The sequence below is a fragment of the Epinephelus fuscoguttatus genome, linkage group LG12 (genome assembly GCF_011397635.1).
Source record: "Epinephelus fuscoguttatus linkage group LG12, E.fuscoguttatus.final_Chr_v1".
Lineage (NCBI taxonomy): Eukaryota > Metazoa > Chordata > Actinopteri > Perciformes > Serranidae > Epinephelus > Epinephelus fuscoguttatus.
In genome coordinates, this window is record NC_064763.1 from 15695575 (window position 1) to 15718894 (window position 23320).

The 23320-nt window shown below is 40.1% G+C and overlaps 1 protein-coding gene across 1 annotated transcript in view; it reads left to right on the forward strand.

Annotated features, from left to right (window-relative positions):
- rabep1 (rabaptin, RAB GTPase binding effector protein 1) overlaps window positions 1-23320 on the forward strand; it is a 49389-nt gene that overhangs the window by 9214 nt on the left and 16855 nt on the right. Inside the window, exons 6-12 of the mRNA XM_049591252.1 lie at window positions 3373-3508; window positions 5076-5254; window positions 7420-7530; window positions 8440-8898; window positions 11288-11392; window positions 11592-11708; window positions 20907-21005. Of these exons, the coding sequence (XP_049447209.1) occupies window positions 3373-3508; window positions 5076-5254; window positions 7420-7530; window positions 8440-8898; window positions 11288-11392; window positions 11592-11708; window positions 20907-21005 (1206 nt within the window). The remainder of the gene's footprint in view (window positions 1-3372; window positions 3509-5075; window positions 5255-7419; window positions 7531-8439; window positions 8899-11287; window positions 11393-11591; window positions 11709-20906; window positions 21006-23320) is intronic.

Sequence of the window (23320 nt, forward strand, 5' to 3'; positions counted from 1 at the left end):
TATGAAAAGATATTCAGAATAGGGCTGCTCGATTATGGAAAAATCATAATCTCAATTATTTTGGTCAATATTAAAATCATGATGAATCATTGACTGTGGAGACATCATGCATTTTGAATTTTTTAAAAAAGTTTTAATGGTGAATTTTCTGGCATATTGTATTAAAAATCAGTCCCTCCATTATTTTGCAGGATGTTTTTAGGACTGTTGCGGCCTGCAGCTTTTCCAAAACAGTTGCGTTGCATGTTGCCTGTTTAAATGTGTTTGGGTTTTTTTTTCCTTTCTTTTTTGTGGGGGCAAGTAAAAATTGCAAAAACAATTGTGACGCTGTTTCTGATGCATAACCTTTTATTATGAGCATTCAGTGTTTCCCACAAAATTACTATCTATTTGCGATGCTAGGCTGGGTGACAGCTGATTGACAACAATCAGCTATTGCTGCCATTGATGTCTTAGTCAGCCACTCTCCTCCCACTCTCTCTGCCCGGTTAGCACGAGCTAACACAGCACAATGTGATCTCATCACTATTTGTCAGATTTTGCCGTTGGGCAGAAGCCTCACAGCAGCCGTTAACATCTGACACTGAGCCGTTAATCTCTGACTCTGACGTTAAACCTGTTAAAAACCACTGGGTAACATTAGCCGTGTGATGCTAACAGTTAGCCCTGTCTCTGTGTGTGTGACTCTGTCACAGGCACAGCAGCAGTGTCATGATGACCACAGAGAGAGGGGCGAGGAGGAGCTGAATGAATCACTGCATGCAGCTTTACAATAAAATTTTAAATAAATTAAGTTTTTTAAATTGCCAAATTTGCAGTAAAGTTGCAAGGTTGCGCAGAGGATTGGCTGAATTTTTTAAAAAAAATTGTGGCGATCATAACATCACAGCATCCTGCGGGGACTGAAACATATGTAACACAAATCTCAGTAACGTAAATGTAACTCTCCATCACAGCATCATGAGCTTTTGATATCTGCTGAAGTTCAGCTTCTGCTTGTTTCTACAGAGCAGGCACAACAGACTGACTAAAATACAGAGCTCAAGCTCTTTGACAGTGTGCGGGTATGGTCACATATGTATACAACAATAAACACCCCATAGCATTAGTTATTACTTTAACATGGTCAGTATTTGCAGTGGTAGGCTGCCTGAACACTGTGGGGAGAAGGACTGGCCCTCTAGGGTGTTCTTGTCTCATTCTGCTAATCCATACACTCAGATGATGCTGCCTTAATGCCTTTTGTAAAATTTACACAATCTTATGTATCACAAAGATGCACTTCTTATGAAATACATATTTTCATGTTTGTGCTCCTTATATTCAGGTACCATCCACTCATTGCCAATCTCACAATTAAAACAGGATTTAAAAAAAAAAGTGTGTATGCATATTGGTGCACATAAAATAAGTTATTGCACTTCAGAAAAAGAGCTGTAATGTATTTTAGTGGGTTCGTTTGAGTTCAGAGTTCAGTATGGTGATGGCTCTGGGGTAGAGACTGTTCATGAGTCTTGTGCTGCGTGTTTTTATGGACCTGTAGCGTTTTTTTAAACAGGTTACAGGAGTTTTACGGAGTATTACAGTGCAGTATTATTAGTATTCTACACTGTTTTAATGAGTTGTACAATCATTGAAAAGTTTGCATTTTATTCCATTATAGAATGAAGTCATACTGCACCTAACATGTAATGTAGTGTCATAAAGTTGTCGGTTTTAACAGTGGCTGTTGTAAAAGTTTCACAGATAAAAGTAGTTGTGGTTCCTGCCCGTCAGTAACGATGCAGTGTGGTATCCAACATATTTTTGTTGAAGTGTTTATATTTGATATCTTGTTGCCTCTTTGACAGTTACACACTTATAATGGCCACCTTTCAAGTGTGCAAGGTGTTTGATACTCAGAAGTTAGATTTGGTGTAGTATAATTTTGTAGTCTGGTTATATAATAAAGCTGCATTAACATCAGATCATATGACTGTGTGTGATGTAAGAGAGGTCACTTGTGCTGTAGTGTTCAACCACAGCAGAATGGTCAGACTCTAGAGTTCACCTTGAGCTCATTGTTCTGGTTTTATGGCCCCACTGCTTTGGTTCAACTGTCATCTCTCTCATCAACCACGCTTCCAGCCGCAGCAGCAGACAGCTTGTTCATAGAGAAGCATCTGATAGAAGACATCATACACCACCTGCACAGCACGTAACTTACTTCTGCTTTACTGTTATACTTTTGACTCCGCTACATTTATCTGATAGCTTTGCAAATTAAGATATATACACACAAAGCATATGAGGAGTTTATAAAACTATTTTGTTAATTATCATGTAAAAACATTTCATAGTTCCAGCTTCACATTGTGAAGATTTGCTGATTTTCGTATTAATAATTTTACTGTATATGTAATAATGTTGAGACTGGGACTGTTGGTTAGACAAAACAAACATTGTGAAAGTGTCACTCAGGGCTCTTGGTCATTGTGATGGCATTTCTTACTATTGTAACTATTTTTACAAACCAAACAATCAATCAATCAATTAAAAGTCGGCTCCATTATTTTTGGGGATGATGAGGTTTTTATATCATTTTGCTTTCCAATAGTTTTCCTTAGTGTTTGAATCCAGAAATTACATTTTTCCTTGTAGGATGCATCAAAATGCTTTTTTCCCGAGCCCTTTTTAAACCTTTTTCCTACATGACCTGACGTAGGTCTCTGCACAATGTTGTTGCTACATGTAAACCTGTTCATTGCTGTGGACGCTGAAAGTCGCACAATAACAAACAAAATAAGCGGCAGCAGACCAGCAACTCCTGTGAGCTGTGTGCTGAGAGGTAAAATTACTGTTTCTGTCAATGGAGTCTGATAACTTTGAAGAGGGTGATACAACGACTTCACCTTCCCATATGAAAGGGCTGTCTGATGGTGAGGTAAAATATTCCAAATATAGCTTACGCATAAACCGATATTGATTGTTTTTTAAGGTGACTCTAAATTGGCCGTAGATGTAACTGCATCATGAGCGTCTGTCTCTATGTGTCAGCTGGAGGCTAAAGAGCAAGATATGTCTCTCAACAGCTGATAGAGACGAAAGCAGAAGTGACCAAGAGTTCATATTGGACTTACATTCATCTTCAAATAAATGCTTATGCTGCTCTGTGTCTGCTCGGTGTGTAAATAAGGAACGGTTCAGCACAGCAACCTTATAAGGTGATGATAATATGTCGATGTTGTGTTTTCAGCTTCAAGTTGCTTCTCCCTGTGTTTACCAACCTTTCACCACAATACAGTTACAGTGACTAATGACAGAGGGGTTCTCTTAATAAAATGAAAGCTTGAACCAAATTAACCACAGCTGCATGTTTCTGGACTTTCACAGGTCAAGGAGCTCAATCATGTTCTTGAGGCTGAGAAGTCGTGTCGTACGGACCTGGAGATGTACGTCGCTGTGTTGAACACTCAGAAGTCAGTCCTGCAGGAAGATGCAGAGAAACTACGGAAAGAGCTCCACGATGGTACTTAGCTTATTGTAAAAACTGAAAATCCTTTTGATGAATACAAGAAGTGTACAAGTTAATGAGAGCAGAAGACGTCACAGAGAGATGTAAGGGGTGTGACATGTAACAGGACAGCATTAGCCTCTAGTGTGATGTTTAAAATATGTGTGGGGCAGCGCTTTCTAAACAATATCGATGGAGTTACGGGGTAATAACAATCCTTTGCTGTCCCTGTTAGATGGCCGTTGATCTCATTCTTTGCTCGGAGGGTGAGGAACTCTTGGACCTCATTGCCTCCCCACATTGCAGACTTTTTTGGATACTGTTCTTCTACTTGAGTTAGTTGCTCATTGCTGCTAGCTGCTTTTTAATTTCCTTGTGGTGGCTTTCACATTTAACATGTCATCAGAATGTCACAACTGTCGTGTCCGGTGACAACTGACCACGGTTAGGTGCTACCTCGGCTGCCAGCATAAAGACAAGACAACTCTGTCTCTCCATTTTGCAACTGTACCTTTTATACAATACAGCAAGGCTGCATTACGGCGTGAAATTCCTGCCTTGAAGAGGCAGTTTAAAAGGAGCTACTGGCTCTAGATAGGTCCATTTATGTTTTTGCGTCAGGCACTGTAGTACTCCTTCACAGGAGAAGTTTCAGTTGGTTGCAGTCTACAACCTCACCACTAGATGCCCCTAAATCCTTCACACTAGACCTTTGACTTACTGTTTACATTCAAAGAGATAAAAGAAGTCAATATTTTATAATAAAAAGCTAAGATAGGGGAACAGTGCAAAACAACTTTGTGTATCAGAACTTTTTTATTTGCTTTTCTTTCCAACTATATCAGTCATGATATTTCTGACATTTTGGAGGCAGCTGGACCACTAGCTTGGGAACCACGGGACTAAACTGTAAATAAATAATAAGAATAAACTTTATTTATATAGCACCTTTCATTCAAGAAATGCAGCACAAAGTGCTTTACAGCAGAGACATTTGTGATCTATGCTTCATGAAAATAGAAAAGATGAACATAAAACAGACAAACAAGGCACTTCAATATAAAAGGTTTAAAACAAGGATTAACTAATTCAACAATTTTCGTTTAAAAGTGGTGATTTGAGGTCCTACTAATCGAAATCTCACTTAGTATTTCTTCTTGTGTCACCTTCTAGGCCTTCTGTTGTCATTAACAATCAGAGCGTACAATTTCCAACGGGCACAGACTCACCAATAGAAATTGATTAACCAAAAAAGCGTCTTTAAGATTACCCCATAACATAGTTAAAACAATAACAGCTTCATCAGAAAAATGTGTTGATACATCAATATTAGGGAGTATTTTTAATTCTTATATATATTGCTGATCATACTTCTGCACTTTCACTTAAGTAGCATTTTGAATACATGACTTTTACTTGTAATGAAGTATTTTTACATTTTAAACTGATACATTTACTGAAAGGAGGACTCAAAGGACTGCGTGTGTCTTCCACCACTGTCTGTGAGTATATGTAACAACCTCAACCTTTTTCCTCTCACTCTCTGTCTCTGTCTCTCGTTTGCTGCTGTTTGGGGTCTTAGTCTGTCACAAGTTGGAGTTGGAGCGGCAGCAGCACAACCAGCTGAAACACACATGGCAGAGAGCCAACGACCAGTTCCTGGAGTCTCAGCGCCTCCTCATGAGGGACATGCAGAGGATAGAGAGCGTGCTGTCTTCAGAACAGCTCCGCCAGGTGGAGGAGATGAAGAAGAAAGACCAGGTATACACACACAAACACAGACCTGTTATTGTCTCACTGTTACAACACTCCACTTTATAAAAAAGGGGGGACTTACTGTTGTCAGGTAAAATTGTTTTTCAGTGATTAGCCAGCAGATTAAGCCAGCTCAGAAGCTTCAGAATGAGAAACAAGGGGTTTGCCTTGGTGTTATGGTGTATAATGCTCAAAATATGCAAAGCAAGAGAAGAAAAAACAAGTGCTGTAAAATTCAAGAGTCATAAATATAAAACGGAAATGAAAAATTTAAAATTAAAGTATGTGACATGTATGAAGAGGATGGAATATACAGGACAGACTTGTTCTCATACCGATACAAGAATCTCAAATGCCTCCGGTGCTGCTTTAAATGCTGGATCAGCTATTGGCCGGCATGCAAGTCTGTGCACCAGTTAGATAATGCGTAATTTATTAATACACTTAGGCTGCATTGGTTTAATCCTTTTCGAAGAATCAGAGACTATGATGCTGACTGCGAAACATCGCTGATCCCAGAGGTCATTTTCCTATCTGAACCCGACCCGAGTCCAAGACAGTTATAACTGAGCCCAGCCCGACCCCGACAGACTTTCTGATTTTTAAGTCTGAGCCCGACGCAGTTTGTTACCTGACATAATTATTGTTATGGACAGTGTGTAAATGACCATCAAAAGGCTGCTGTTATGTACAGTCAAACTTGCGCGCACACACAGCAGCGCAGCACAGCACACACACTCAAGTGGAGAGAAGCCTATGTTGCTTTCAGGCGTTGCCATGTAAATAACAAATTCCAGCAATTGAATAGGCCATAGAACAACACAGCAGCATGTCAAGTGGGCCGTACCCGAACCAAACACGCAGAAAGTTTCTGATTTGTTATCCGAATCTGGCCCAACCCGGCGGGTTTTGATGGGTCCCGTCGGGCTCGGGTCGGGTATCCACACTCTGGTATACTGGCTCCCAGGAATGATGCTCAGCAATGCTTTCAGTTTTTCCCATTGGCCACTTGCGGTACTGAAACAAATCTCCTGTGGCCCAAAAAGCATTTTCCCAATGAACCTTCTGTAAAAGAGACGTTGGTAAAACTGTTGACACCTTGAACTTCAAATATTCAAATTATCATGAATTTTTGATCCATGGAGGTTTATATTTGTAAAACTTTTCTCAAGCAGAGAAAAGCAATTTAAAAATCTGTGATGCATCACAATGTAAAGTCTACAAGTCGAGTGGGAACAAGTAGGCGGGACCAGCCGGAGAAAAACTACTAGTTATATAAGTAGGCTGCATACCGCGGAAGTAAACCCAGAAGCTAGAACCTTTTTTTGGCGTATGCACCAGGCAAACAGTTGTCATCGGACAGAATAAACGCCATCCTGGGGCCTGATATCTAGTTATTATTATACATCTATGGTAGTATATAGCCGTTAACCTTTTTTTTTTTTTCTTTGTTTTTCTCTTCTCAATGTGATTGCATTGGGCTGGCGCTCGGTATTGGCCAATACTCAAGGTCTGAATTGGTATTGGAGTGACCCAAGTTCAAAATATTGACTGAAGAGTGTGAGAAGTGTTCATAGTATGAGGAAAAAATGAGCAAATGTGAAAAATGTGCAATGTGTGAATAAAACCTCGAGGTCTCCCAAAATCATGAAGCTAATCGTCAGCTAGTAGTCTGTGGATCCACGTGTGGTGGTGATGTTGACTGATATAGGATCTTATTCTGTATTCACTACATATATATATATATATATATATATATATATGTGTGTGTGTGTGTGTGTGTGTGTATACATATATATATATATATATATATATATATATATATATATATATGTATGTGTGTGTATATATATATATATATATGTACATATATATATATATATATATATATGTACATATATATATATGTATATATATATATATATATATATATACACACACACATATATGTATGTATATATTTGCCCTTGATGTTCCATTTTTATATGTTAAATTGTGGTGGACACAAGCTTATGTATAAAGGATAATACCCAACCAGACAGCACCACTGCAAATTTCACCCTCAGAGGAACATAACTATAATTAGGTTTCATCTAATGAGGTGGAGTAAATTTAATAAATGGAACAAATATGTGACAAATTATGATTAACACCTTTGTCTGTCTCTCCAGGAGGAGGATGAGAAAGAGAGGCTGAGCCAAGTGAAGGAGCTGCATGAGGAGGATGTGGCAGACAACACCGAGCCTCTGGAGGATTTATTCCTCGGGCTGAGTGTTGAGGAGGTACGAGCATTCCGTAATGCGATATGTCCCTCAGAGAGAACAGAACAGAGCAGAGCTATTATCGTCTTACGTCATATCATATTCCCTTTCTGAGTAATGTGAGCTTCAAACGGGCAACATGGCACCTTCACTTTTATCCTTGTGTATTGTGTTTCCAGCAGCCATAAACTGATGCTGCTGTAACTGGTGAAGAGAAACCAGGGATGATTTAAAATATATATTTATGTGACTTACCTTAGAGATTTAAGTCCTTTGCTAGTTTGTCTTCAAAGCTGTTACCTGTAAAATTAAGAATTATGAAGAATAATATGAAGAATTATAAAGAAAGTCATAATTGTAGGGCTTTGAGTGGCATTAATCCAGGCAGACAATGTATGGATTAAGTTTGCTCGCTTGTTGTTAGACGAGGGGACCATGATGCCTGATCAGTTACCTGACTGACAAGTGCTCTGGTTAGTGGACCATCAGTTGGATTTTTGGCATGGCAGACATTTCTGGTCAGCTGTCCTGCAGTTCAAGCAGCTCAGTTGTTCAATTTCCCACATGGTTTCTGTCCCAAAGATCTGTTAAGATAAGGGCCTGTGTCCACATAGTGTTCAATTTGAACCTGAGGCCCTTTGCTGCATGTTGAAAATTTCTATTTGAAAGGTTTACATTTATTTCTGGTTATGATCTGATACAAGGTTTGTTTTAATCTCTATATGACATGGTAAATAGATTCCATTTTATTCTCAGTTATTCTCAGGTAATTCCCATTACTTCCTATGGAAAGTTCCCTATAGGAATGTTGCCAGGTGTTCCAATCCTAAAAAGGAATGACATTTTCTCTCATCGATGTTTTTTCTTGGACATTATAGAAATGCTTAATCACAAATTTCTCAGGACACTTATTTGCTCCCTCTCTTTCAGCCTCATGCCAACCACAGCGGCCACGGCTCTATGCACTCCTTAGACACTGACGTGGTCGCAGGTGGCCCCACGGACCCCTACAAGGAAAACCTGCGGAGAGTTCAGTCCACAGACAGCCTCGGCTCCTCGCTGTCCGTCCAGCAGGGCCTTGGCGGCCAAAACCACAAAGCCAAGTCGGCCAGCCACTTGGACGAGTCAGACTTTGGGCCCTTGGTGGGGGCCGACGGGGTGACGGACAGTAGTTTTGGTGAAACTTCATCCATCAGCTCCATCAAGCTGACAGCGAGCCACTTCCTGCTGACTAAAGACCAGGAGAAGGCCATCAAAGCCATGACGCCTGAGCAGGAGGAGACGGCGTCATTGCTGTCCAGCATCTCCCACGCTCCTGACACGGCCTACTTACCGCCCGCAGGTTACAGACTCGTCAGTGACAGCGAGTGGAACCTGCTGCAGCAAGAGGTGAATCACCGAGGCTTTTTCATGGAAGTTCTGATCGTTTGAATACATTGCTGTGGTTAAATATAGTCCAGACTATTTCATGGTTATAGCAGGACATTAAACGTTTGCAGCACGAGCTAGGTTTGAAGGTTTTCCTGTAATTTTAAGATGATTACTTTTAGGGAACACATCACTCACCCCAGGATTTTTGCCATGAAAACTTTTTTTTTTTTCATTCGATTTTAACATCAGAGCTGCGGGTGGCATATTTTATGTTCGAGACACTTGTGAAACGATCTGCATCGTACATATTTACAGATTTTGCCCTCCTTTTCTTTCTTGTCACCTTAAGAAATATCTTGTTGCTACCCAGCCAAACTAGCATGACAAGTATCCAGAACAAATTGCTGCAGGTAAAAAGTTGATCAAAATTACTGCAGGAACAGCAATTTATGGTCGGACTATGATTGATGCATGAGAGATATATTTTTCGTCTTCAGCGTACAGTATTCTTTAGTTCACAACCACACATCTCAAAGGGAAATATTGTACTTTATTCTACAACATTTATTATCAAATGCCAGGCTGGAGGGGATCATGTGTTAGTCATGTGTGTGTATCCGTCTGACCACAGCTAATCTTGCAAACTACTGGACCATTCAGCCTAGTATTTCGTGTGCACATATATGACTGTATGCTCAAGGACTTCTTTGGGTTGCGGTGACTTACAAACTTTTTTATAGATTGTTTTATACCGTCATTAACTGCTTATCCCTAACTCCTCTCAACTGGCCGATAGAGGTGTGTCATATCATCTCGTTCACAATAACATCGGTATATTTTTTAATATATGAAAAATTCATATCGTGATACTCACAATATTTCCACTTGATGACATATTAATGTCCACGGCAACAACAAGCATGGCTGAAAGCAAAATTATTACCGACCCCACTGTGGTTCCAAAAAGAGGGTCAGCTTCAGTAGTGTGGAATAAACTGTGGCATCCTGAATGTTTTATGAGCAGCCCCGGACTTCTCAGACTCTTTTAGTGACTTACCGCTCAGAGGGAACTCGTTCAGCGGCTCCTCTGGCAGCAGCACAGCGTCTCTCCCTCTCCTCTCTCACCATGCGCACACAGGAGTCGGTGTCGTCAAGTGTCGTTTACACTACTGTTTACATTACCTATCACATAGGTAATGTAAACCTATGTGACGCTCGCAGCTCAACAAAAAACTCCATATATGTGAATGTGTGATAGTTGTGGTATCATAAGAGCCTGTCACAGGTTACAGCGTGATGATTAGAGGAGAAAGGGCAGAGCATAAAGGTCCAGGTGGAAAAAACAACAACAACTCAGTCATTTAGGATTTTACTAAAAGAAGGAAATCACCTGTTGATTTATATATATATAGATCCCAGGGGACATGTTTTGTATTTGGGAGCTGTTTAAATGTGTAATTTGTGGTAGATTTTATTTTGTTGAACTGTAAATATTGTAACAGAATCTGAATCTCACTCTGAGTTAGGGCTGCTCGATTATGGAAAAAATCATAATCACGATTATTTTGGTCAAAATTGAAATCACGATTGTGCGGCGCATGTGATGACTTATTTACATGACGGCATGTCTTTTCTGTCTCCACATGGTTGCACATTTACAATTCTCCTTTGCTCTCTGTATTGCGCACTGCAGAGTTCAGCCCTGATGCGCACACATGATTTGCAACACAAGACAACAAGAGTAAACTGACAAGAAGCGCATAATCGTTTTATGTCGATTATTTTGTTTTCATAAAGTTAAGTTTAGTAAAATTCGATTAATCGAGCAGCCCTACTCTGAGTTACTGTTGTTGTTCACAAACTAAAGAATTGAGAGTTCATTTTTGTTTAGTTTTTACTAAATATTTGAAGCAAACTGTAAAACTACATCACTAATTCTGTTGCAATTCTATGTTCTTAAATTGATAATATGTATTTTTTTATTTATTTTTTTTTTTACTAATTTGTTATATCATCAAGAATATCGGTATTGCAAAAATATCCTGAAATATGATGATATTATTTTAGGGCCATATCGCCCACCCCTACCATCCGAGGAGCAGCAAGTCCTCAATAAATCTCGCTGCAAAAGTATAGAGTGAAAGGCATTTCTGGAAGTCATGTTAGTGAAAAACAACGAGCCTTACCTAGTGTGCTGTAGGCCACATTTTGGCTTTCATCCTGGCTCAAAAACTGACATCCAAAGAAAAATTTGGTCACATTTTAAACTGGAGTATCTGCAGATTAATTCTGTACCTGATACAGATTTCTCAAGAAATATCGTAAAGTCACATTTTCACTTTTAGTCTTTACATACTCATATTGTTAATATGACTGGTTCATGGTGTTCTTGTTGGTTTGTCACCAGGTGAAAAATGCCGGCAGGAAGCTCGGCCGACGTTGTGATATGTGCTCCAACTACGAGAAGCAGCTGCAGGCCATCCAAGGACAAGAGGCTGAGACACGAGATCAGGTTTGTGTCTCTGCTGTCACTTTATCACCTTTCTTATTACAAGAATGATTGCGAACATCAAACCACAGATGTTTTTTAAGACTTTGTGTGGTACTCAGGACGAGAGTGTAAAGAGCTGTACTGCCGTGACCCACAGCAATTCCCCTGATAGTGTTTGAAAATGCTCATGAGAGGGATTCTCTGTCACACTGTCCTCCAGGTGAAGAAGCTGCAGGTGATGCTACGTCAGGCCAACGATCAGCTGGAGAGGACGATGACCGAGAAACAGAGTTTGGAAGATTCGGTCAAAGTAGGCAACGAGGAAACTGCAGCTAAGGTTTGGACACAGTGAATCTATTAATAACTTTATGTTATTTTTCCCTAAGAGGTTTGGTTTAGTAATTAATCTGCAACTGACAGTGTGGATGTAAAGACTTCAAGCTCCACTGTTTTTTTTTGGTTAATGTTCTATCTTATACAAGAAATATGGGAGTGGTTAATAGTCAGATGTAATCTGTTACCATAGCAACCAGATTACCATTCTGGCATACGTGTCAAAATGATAGCATGGATAGAGATGACAGTCACTTTAACGTTAGTTATGAGATTTTCCCGGGGCCAAAAACTGAAGAAACAATCCCAAAGTGAAAGCTCTCCATCTTGTTTTGCCCATGACTCACACAACCCTGACCTGCGTGTGTGCTGCTGTTGATAAATTCGTCAGCGCATCTCTGCATCCGTTACATCTTAAGTGTTGCCATGATACAAGCTAAGCTGACCAGCTACTTTATCAGTTGGCTGCTCAGGCGCAAAGAGGCATGAATGTGCACCTGCACAAGCTTGGAGCATGACGTATGACCTGCAGCCTCTACTACAGTCATACCTCATCTTCTTGTTTTAACAACAACATTCTTTTTTTTCAACTTTGGGAAAAGTTAAGCCAGTCAGCTTTGAAAAAATGAAATATAAAAATTTAAAAATGCACTGGAGTGGTGTTTTAAAAGCTTTTTTGAAGGAATTAATATCTCAGCATGTCATTCTCAAATTAGATTAGATAGCATAGAATGATGGCTAGAGGAAAATTAGACCTTTGGTTTATTATTTGAGTTGATTTTTACATTAAGTCTCCATTTTATAAACCCTACCAGACTGTCTTAAGTTCCCACAACTTTGAGGGATTTGGGGGCTTTGGGGGATATAAACAGGAAGTATAATGTTGTTGCCATGGATTCAGTGAGTTAGGCTGTGGGCTACAACATTTTTAAACCCATATGTATTTACATTTTGGCAAATTGGCAACATTTAAGTATGCAGAATGAACTATTAGCAGTTCCTGTTTGTGATGTTCCTATGAAAGTATAGACAACTATCACTGTGATACTTTGATTCTGAAGAAAACTTAAAAGCTTGCTGATTCTCAGGCAGGTTCTGCATTTATGAGAAGTGTCTTTTTCTGTCAAGTTTATTTATGGACATTTATTTGATTCTGTATGTAAGTCAAGCTGAATCAAACTATAATTACGAGCTTCCTGCAATATCTTTGCCTTATTTCTATCCCCCTCTCAGTTGTAAAACCCCTGAGAAAGAACTGACTCATATTTTCATATGTAATCAAATAAATAATCACATATAGATGTTGTTACACTCCCTCACATCTAGCTCGTTGGTAGTAATGTAGAGAAACGTGGTCCTTCTTGGCTGTTGTTCGTTGTCCCATGTCTGTTATATTTTTGTAATTATCTCCAGGATCTCGGCCGAGATCGAGTGCAGTAACTGTGAAAGACAGGAAATATCTTCTGAGCACAGTACTGTTAATGTTTTAAAGTTGGTGTAAATAGGCACTGAAACTCGGCACTACTGTCTCTATGTGTAGGTGTATAACAGAAGTGCACTGTGATGATTTCTTCCTCTTCTCATCTGCACTGGTTTGGTATTTCAAAGACTTACCACAGTGGGAGGAGAGGCGCCGTAGGAGGGAGTGTAACTGGTGATTTGAGGAGCGCAATGCAATTCTGGTGCCATGATTCACAGTGTTTTTGGTATTCCACCATCAGCCTTCTTGGACCAGCTCAATTGCATCTCCTCAGGCCTCAAATTCACACATTAAACTCCTTTTTATGTATGATTGGCATATCTGTTCACTCTCTCATACATTTTTTAACCAATTATTGCATCTAAATGCACAGTTAGGGTACAGAATGTAAGGCTGATTATTTTAATCATCAATCAATCTTCTGATTAACTTTTTTATTTGTTGTTTTGTCTAAAAAAAAAAGTCATAAATTAATGAAAATAGCCAATTATAACTTCCTAGAGCTCAAGGTCCAAAACACTGCGATATTCAGTTTACTATCATTTATGACAAAGAGAAGCAGCAAATTGTCACGTTTAATTAGCTAACCCTGAAGAAAGTTTAACAATTTTTGCTTGAAAAATGACTAGACAATGACTAGACAATAATCTACTATCAAATCTCTGATTTTGTTCTCTGTCTATTGATTAATGGTTTCATCTGTAAACGTATGGCAGTAATACTGTATGAAACCCCCCCTTTCAGCTGATTATCTTTCTTTACAGTCACCTGAGAGCAGCAGGTGTGTGTCCACCCTGCAGGCTCTAATTTCAGTGATTAAATCATGAGCAGTAGACCCCCAAATGATTGCAAATAAACCACACAAGCACATGTGGACATTGTTTATTTTGTTTTTTTATACTCCAGGTCTTGTTTTTCCCCACTGGCATCCAAGCGCAATCTCCAGAAGGGCTGCACGTCAGTGGTATCGGCCAACAATGGCTTTAAAATGAACTATCAGTATTGGTCAACATGCTTTTTCTTATTGTCCACAATGAATGAATATCACATACACTGAAAAATATTGTATTTCATGTCTCCATCTGCTGGTGGACCATCGTGATCAGAGTATGTATACATAATATGATGTTAATTCCACTACAGAAGAGACTCAATGGTCACTAAAATTAGGTGGGGAGAAAAGTGGATATAACGATGTCAGTATTAGTTATCAGCCAAATATATTGTCATATTGGCTATCTGCAAAAAAAAAAAATCAATATTGTGCATCCGTAATCTCCAGAAACAGCTGTTACAGTCACATAAGTCTCTTATATTTTCTGCCCTTTTTTATTTTAATTGATAAGTTGATTTTTAATTTCATCCAAGATTGACAGTCTCTTTTCAAGGGAGACCTGGCCAAGACAGCAGCATAAAAAAGTTACAGACCAAAATAATGACCACAGTAACACCTAGAAGACATTAACGTGTCGAAATATCACAGAGTCACAAGCACCAACTGATTCATTCATTCACCCTTGTACTTATGAGAGCTTTAAAATCAGGCAGAGACCAATTCTCTCAGGTTGAAATCTTTATAAAGACTGTTCCAACTGAGGAGAGCAGAGCACATAAAAACTTTCTCTCTTAGCTCAGTCTGCGCACCAGGAACAGACGACAATCTTAAGATCTTAAGACCCGGTTACTCAAGGTAATCCACAGACCTTGTTGTGAGCAGTTTCATCAAGGAACTATTTTCCTTCTACCGAACTACACCCACCAACTGTGTCACTGCGCAGAAGGAAGCGTGCATCTACTGTTAGCTCACCTAGCGCTACTGAACTAGCTAGCGTTACAGGACACCATTAATGTTTTCATCTTGCACTATCATGAGCTTGAGCCTCTCATCCATGAGTAGATGCACGCTTCCCACTGCCCAGTGATATGGTTGGTATGTGTAGTTCGGTGGGAAGAAAATAGCTCCTACATGAAACTGCTCACAACAAGGACTGTGGATTATCTTGAGTAACTGGGTCATGATTTCTGGAAAGTGACATTGCTGCCGAGTTTTCCAGATATATCTGTATTGTGTTTTTATTTTTGTTGTTTTTGGCTGCTTTGAGCACCACATGACATCTCTACAGCCGATACCTCCAACACATCTGGAGAAAGGTGGTTTTCACTGAACAGAAAGGGGGGTGACAAATGCTGTGGAGTAAAGAGTACAGTATTTACCTCTGAGATGTAGTGGAGTACAAGTATAAAGTAGCATGCCGTCCTTTCCCGTCAGTCCTCTCTCCTAATTCGACAACAGCAGGTTACCGGAGCAACAGCCAGCTCATGACTCATCCATTTCCTAACCCACAAAACAAGTGCCTGAAGCATGAATTTTTTTTATTCAGTAGACCTGTGGGTGCAATATGAGCAGGATGTGGTGGAGCAGCATCATATAGTTTTGTGCTTCAATTTCACGCTGCTGTGACCACAAGTGACTATTTGATATTTTATTTGTAATATTTATTATTTATTGATGTTAACATGATTACTATGAGGTGTATGCAGCCTCAAAACACTGCAAGAAGTATTGTTAATCAGTAGTAAATTGCATGTGTGTGACAAAAAAAAGATTTTGTCTTAAGTTAAGAGATATCATCGGCCCCTGCAGATTTGTTCTTCAAGTTCTTTTGTAGTTTTAGTAGTATATTACAACAGTTTACTTCCAAGAAAAGCTTTTCCATACATAACCAAATTGTCACTACATCATAGTGGACAGGAAGCTGCTCTTAAATGAGATGAGAGGAGCTTATGTGATTGGCCGTCATTGGTAATAGTGCACAAATAAACAGCTGACACAACACACCCTCTGATAATGTGTGATAATGGATTCTTCCTTATCCCACACTCTTCCCATGTGCACCTGGGATGCACCAAAGATCTGAAAATAGAGTCCAGTGGCTGCCCATGCAGGTGTTTTCTAAAAGGTGTTTTCATTTCTGTCAGTATTAGACTATGGTGATGTGCTTTACATGCATGCAGTGTCACCCCTACTTAAAAAACTGGACTCTGCATATCATGCTGCATTACATTTTTATCACAAACGCAGTTTATATGAGTCTTTTGGATGATTGACTCATTGTGAAGGCATTATTAGGTAAACTTATTCTGTCTTCAGGCCTTTTATCCTTTCATACCAGCAACTATTGCACTCCTTCTACCAAACAGATTCCTTTAAATGTCCTCAGGGTGCACTCAGAGCTTGGTAAAACTGTTTTCTCTTCTTATTCACCCTGGGCATGAAGTGAGCTCCAAAATGTTGTACACTTATGCATAAAGGTTGAACACTTCAAACCCTCTGAGACCCACATAGACCCATTTTTGTCCTTTTGTTTTTTAAGCGGGGACAGGGGGATCTTTTGGGCAGATGGCAGGTCAACGATATTTGCCACATAGATGTGGTATGCATCATCTGAAAGCTGGGAACCTGAAGATTAATTTGAGATGCAGCTCAAATATATAATAAATATTGGGTTTTGGTTAGGCGATTATTCGAATTTTAGAGTTTAGAGTGGTTAGGGGCTCAAAACATTATGATGGAAGTATATGATGGCCTTTCCCATGCACATTTATATCTCGTAAGTTCTAGGAATTTTTGGGTTGATGCCATTTGTTACTGACCTGGAAATCCAGATGCCCCGCCCCTAGCAAATTCGAATTTGCTCTGGAGGGGGATCTGGCCCCGATGAGCAGAGCCCGGTGAATCGCCATCAGACCAATCAGATCAGTCTGTCTGGCAGAGGCGGGCTCTGGGCGGGTGTAACTTGATGAGGACTGCACTGTGCTGTAGGAGTCGAATAGTAAACAGCCAAGATAGCAGCTGCTGAAGGACCGCGTCCATTCAGTTTAGCTTAGGAAGAAACGCTAAGCCAACTACACTTATCTTTTTCATTGAGAGAGGAACAGAAGACTGCCCTTGAAGCCTTCGCTTCCAGGAAGAAGGTTTTTGCCGTTTTACCAACGGGATATGGCAAAAGCATAATATATCAGTTAGCTTCAACCAATGGGGCTTACTGCAATGTATACGTCACCTTGTTTTTTGCTCTGATTGGTCATCGTGCTATCCATTTGCCTGCGGCGGCATTTAATATGCCTCAGTTAGTGCTGCCCCTTGGGTAGGGATTAGGGATGCACCAAATATTCGCTAACAGAATATATCCGGCCAAATATTGCAAGAAAACACACATTCGGTATTCGGTGGAATAAAAGCAAGGCCGAATAATAGCGGCGTGTTTTGATAACGCAATCAAACAGCGTGCGGCGACGGATGGAGTAAAATGTCGGCAGTGTGGCGATATTTACTCCGTCCGTCACCGCACTCGCATTTGCGACTAAAAATAGTTTTGTGTGGGCAAAATAAATCATTCAGCACGCTGTGTGAGTACAGATTTCAACCAGCAGCAGAAATGAAATGGCGAATCCCGCCAGTTGTGGGTTGAACAGGGGTCACAGACATGGACAGGAATACGTATTCCTGTCAAATACGGCGGCGCATGATAACGGCTTACCGGCGATGTAGAAGTCCGTCTCCAGGTGAATAACTTGTTGTCATGACTGCCCTAAAGTACCTGGACAGCCAAACCATGGCGGCACACAGTATATGGCGTGTCAGAGAAGAAACAAGCCGTTCACATTTCTCTCTTTGTGTCCACAAACCTCACCGCATTTTAGGGACTGTTCATTACTTATGAAGGGACTTGTCAGGGGAGGAGGGTGGCTGGTTGATTTTTATTTATTTTATTTCAATCCCCCCTATGTTAATCACTTATTGATGCTGTTTTTGAAGTATGAATAAGTCAATAAGTAATTTATTCCATTGAAATATCATTGATGTATTATAGAAAAGTGATTTATCTTTTCATAAATGACAAAAGGCACATCTGCCTCATTTTCGCTGTGGTATCGTGATACTACTCAGAACCATGATATTTTCACTGGTATCGTACCGTGGGTCCCAATTTTGGTACCGTGACAACACTAATCTGGAGGGGGTTCATCTGCAAAAACTAATGAAAAACTAAAAAAAAAAAAAAAAAAACAGCATTCGGTACTCGGTATTTGGCCAAGCGTTTAATATTATTTGGCTTCGGCCACAAATTTTCATTTCGGTGCATCCCTAGTAGGAATGGTGTATTGGTGAGGGCCAGACTCAAAGTCTTTCTCGATTTGAGTCTGGATTTCCAGGCTAATTTGTTACAGATTAGTTGCTAAATTTAAGCAAGTTTTGCCACTCGAGAATTGATAAAAACGGTCAAAAATCCACCCAGAATATCACATTAAGACACCAAGATGTTGAAGAACATCATAGAAAAATACATGCACCATCCTGACCACGGTAGAAGTTTTAAATCCAAAGGCTGATGGTTTTCTTTTTCTTCACAAAACAAGCAAATTACCACCTATTCAACTTGAACTCTAATAACAAATCTTTGTTTTACAAAGTACTTAAACCAACCACAAAGTAAAACAACACCCTTAGAAAACAAAAGGTTGTGAATTATTATTTTGCTTAGGGCTTTTCAAATTTTAATAGAAACAATCTTTTTCAGTGCATTTAAATCAGACAACATAATGCCAACACAAATACATGGTCTCAGGGTTTTACTTAAGTAGGCCGACATAAATTAAAACTGATATACAAATAAAGATAAACCAGGATACAAGCATACAGATAAAGATGTATATTCAGTTCGAGGATTCAGAGAAGAAGTTAAAGTGTTACAGAGAACAGGAATATTACTTTGATTGTTATCTATGATTTGTATAGCTGACTTTACAAGGTTCTCACAGTGCAGCTCAGCCATATTCGCTCTGTGGTGCCACTAAATGTGACCGCAGGCTTTTCGAAAGAGTGAAAACACCTTTTGTCAGTTCACAAAACCACTAGGCTCATTTTAGACAGATGCCACAGCTGTGGGTTGCAACTGGTACAAAACACTGTGGTCAGTGTGGCGTCTGAAGCCGTTTGGAACCAGGATGGTCAGCTGTCACTGCAACTGCTGATTAGTGGCACAGAGTTGCTTCTGAGCTTCAGTATTAACTTTTTATAACTGCTTGGTGACTATCAGCTGTTAGGTTGTACTTTAATGCCAGCAAGATTAAAACAAGTTATGATTAACAGCCACTGTTTTTTATTACTCTTCTTCTAATATTCAAGCAAACCATCAAACACAGATCAGCCAAAACATTAAACCCACCAACAGGTGAAGTGAATAACTTTGATTATTTTGTTCCAATGCACTGTTCTGCTGGGAAACCTTTGGTTCTGGCGTTTATGTGGATACCACCTGACATGTTCCACCCACTCAAGCACCATTGCAACAGTACTCCCCAGTGGTAGTGGCCCCCCAGCAGGATAATGAACCATGCCACACTGCAAACATCACTCAGGAATGGCCCAAGGAATGTGACAAAGACCTCAAAGTGTCAACCTGACCTCCAAATTCCCCAGATCCCAATCTGAATGAGCACCTGTGGCGCGTGCCATTAACCCACCTCTTAACCCACTGGACTAAATGGACCTGCCGCCAGCACACTGGTGCCAGACACCGCAGGATACTCCCAGGGATCCTCTGTCCATGCCTTGACAGGTCAGAGCCAAGTCCGATCCAAGGAGGCCCCACCTTGGACTAGGGGTACATCTGGGGTACCGGCACATCACAAGAATCCTTGAGCACATGAAGACCTGGGAAATTTAGAAGCCAGGTCGAAACTTTGAGCTTTTTGTCACGCTCCACAGGCCATCACTGTCATTGGGGAGTGCTGTTGCCGTGGAGGGGGGGGTACTTGGTCTGCAACGGTGTTTGAGTGGGTGGAACATGTCAGGTGGTATCCACATGAATGCCAGAACCAAAGGTTTCCCAGCAGAACAATGCATTGGAACAAGATAATCAAAGTTATTCACTTCACCTGTCAGTGGTTTGAGTGTTTTGGCTGATCGGTATAAATCACTCTCCTCTTGTTTTCACACACTTAATTCGGTAGAATTTGGTAGATCCTTTACTGCATTAACAAACTCATTACAAGACTCGACCTCTTTATGAATTTTTGGTCTTTGCAACCTTTATGCATATGTGATTTGTTCATCTCATACAGTTCCCATATTTTTTTAACCATCTAATTGTGTTACATTTAATTGCAACCCCCAAGAGGATTTGTTATAGATTTGTTTTTGCCATACCCTCACATCCTTCAGGGATCGCTCCAAAGACAGTCACCCTTGGATGTTGGGGATATTTTGATGGAACACTGCTCTCAGGGCGTCTAACACATCCTCCCAAAAGTTGCTTAACTTGGGGCATGACCAAAAAATATGAATGTGGTTTCCAGTGTGTGGGCCACATTTTCACCAGCACTTGTCTGAATTGGATGGAGCCCACTTGGCTGTTACTTACTGGGTCTGGAAATATCGTATTACTTTCCATTGAAACTCTTGCTAGATGCTGGAATTAGCTGTCAAATGTGCCTCACTACAGATTTCCCTCCAGGTGTCTGGTGATAGATCTGCATTCATTTCGATCTCCCATTTCTCCTTTTATTTATTTGTAAGCTGTTGAAGTATATTTTGATGTTAATGCTTTTGTACTTCTACTCAAGTACAAGATCTGAGTACTTCTTACTTCTTAGTATTTTCCAACTGTAGACCTTTTTGAAGACTGTCTCTAAGCGATGTTTCCCTGTGTATTGTAGGTGTCCACCCTCATGCAGAGAGTCCAGGAGTCAGAAACGCTGCTCAGCACACTACAACAGGCCTTCAGTGAAGCAAAGAGGAACACACAGGAACAGATGGTGAGCAGCGTGTTCTTCCTGTGTTGCTTGTTCTTGCCAGCTGTGTTTGTAACTTAAGTTCCTTCCTAATGTCGGAGGCTATCAAAGCTGGCAGGACTTTAGCCCGTCAAATGAGCATATCAGTTTTTTGTTTTGACCGCAGGCACTAGTAATAGTCATGCAGCCAAACTGAACTGCAGCCTGTTAGTGTTTTGGATTTACTTTTCTCTGCCTCTGTGGCAGTAACGTCACTGTTTGCTCCTGACCACAAATATTTGCTGACATGACTGAGCTCTTGGTCATGGAATTATTTACTTTTAAAAAGTATGTTAGATCAGTTAATTAGTTTAATTTCACATGTCATCATATAAGGTCAGTAAAGTTTAATCCCACCAGTTCTTTCACTTTGTCCATTAAAAATGTTGCTAATCACTGCAGAAATTGCCATATGCATTGCTAAGTAAAGTAAGTGTAAAGTGTAAAATGTAATGTTTTGAGAGTCCAGGGTGAAATCTTAGTATGTCTTGTTTTGTCCAGCCAGCTGTCCCAAACCCAAAGTTATTTAATTTAAATAGAAATTCAGAAAACTTTCACATTTTTAGAAGAATAAAGTGATATGAATGTCAGTTATCTGAATAGTTTAAAAAAAAATTTGTCGCAGGCCACTAATAGATACAGTCTGTATTTATGGGAACGCCCACTACATGTTACATCCTTTATGCCAAGGGGGGAAAACAAAGCACTCGATGCCATGCTGAAGAGCTGTTGCATGGCGTTCTGCACATCAGACTTAAAGAAGCAGTGTGTAGTAGGGTTTAGTGGCAGTGAAGGCTGCAGGTCGTAGCCATTTGAAACTTCTCTTTCGTCATTGTTCAGGAGGTCTGCTCTGGGAGCTGAATTATCCGCAGAGGTCTCTTCCTCCCAAAAACAAACGGACAAGGTGATTAAAACCAGTAAAAACACTGAATAAAGCAGATTCATGTTAAAAATCAGTTTCTGCAACGCTGTTCGGATCATGGCGAAGGGGCTGCTCGCCCAGCACCTGCTAATGTGTGCTCACCTTTTTTCTCTGATAACTTAAGATCCAGAGTTTCAGGAGGTTTTTACCAGGAGCCGAATTATCCACAAAGGTCTCCTCCTCCTCCTCCGTGCGCAACAAATGGACCTAGTGAACTAAAACTCGAAAAACGCAGAATAAAGCAGTTTCATGTTAAAAATCAGTGTTTTTTCAATGCTGTTTGGCTCAGCCGGGGCTGGAGCCGAGCTGCCGCCAACATTTGCTCAGCTGGTCTTTCTGATAATTTAAGATCTAAAACCCTTCATTCTGTTTAAACATATAGTTAAAAACGACCAAGATCCAAAAAGCGTATCATAAAAATGTGGCTTTAAACTGGATGAAAAGTCAATTTATGACAGCTTCTGGCATATGATGTCACTGGCAGGTGACAGCGACCAAATAACATGGACAGTGTCTTTGATTAAAATGACAAATTTCGCTGGGTTTGAACATTGTTGGAGACGTTCAAGTCCACAACTCAACAAAGTGTATAACATTGATCTTGTTGTTTTAAAGCATTTTACAGTGGAAAAGTTACATATTATATCTTTAATTTAAAATGATATAAATCAGATAATGTTCACCACTTAGAAGAGGAACATATGTCAGTTGTCAGAGCTATCATGATTCTTTTTTTTTTTTTTTGCTCAGCTCTCTGAGTGTTTAAGGAGAAGTTTAAACCTAGAAAGTAAACAAATGAGTCACTTTTTTGGAGGTGGAATTGAACTGTTTTTGTAATGTCACCGTTCCTGCCTACCTCAAGTATTTGTTCTTAGTTACAGGATATCAAATATGTCCAGGTGTTACTCATCCACCACATCAGAAATGCACAGATTTTTAGACTCCGTTTTTACATCACTGCAAAACCAGACCATTTGCATTGTAAAGTAAGTGCATGACTTTTTCTAGAAGTTAATCGCCAGGGGGAAAAAAGGAGGAAGTGAGCGATGCAGAAACATCCTCAGTAATAAATGTGCAGCTGCGAGCTGTGTCATAGAACATGCATCGATGTGCCCTCAAAGTCTTTGCAGACAAACTTCTGCCAGAAAATGAGACATTCCCGTTTCTGCATGTGGCTATGATCTGAAGAAATATGGGTCTTAATACTGTCATGAATTCAGTCATAATGTTACACCGAGCAGAATGATGGCTCTGCAGGGAGAGTCAGAGGACCAGTGAGTCACTCTTCACCATGTTGTGAAGTGCTGCTGGTTCCACATGGCAGGGGTTTAGAAAAAAAATGGAAACAAGCTGACACACAATGAGTTGGCATGATTTA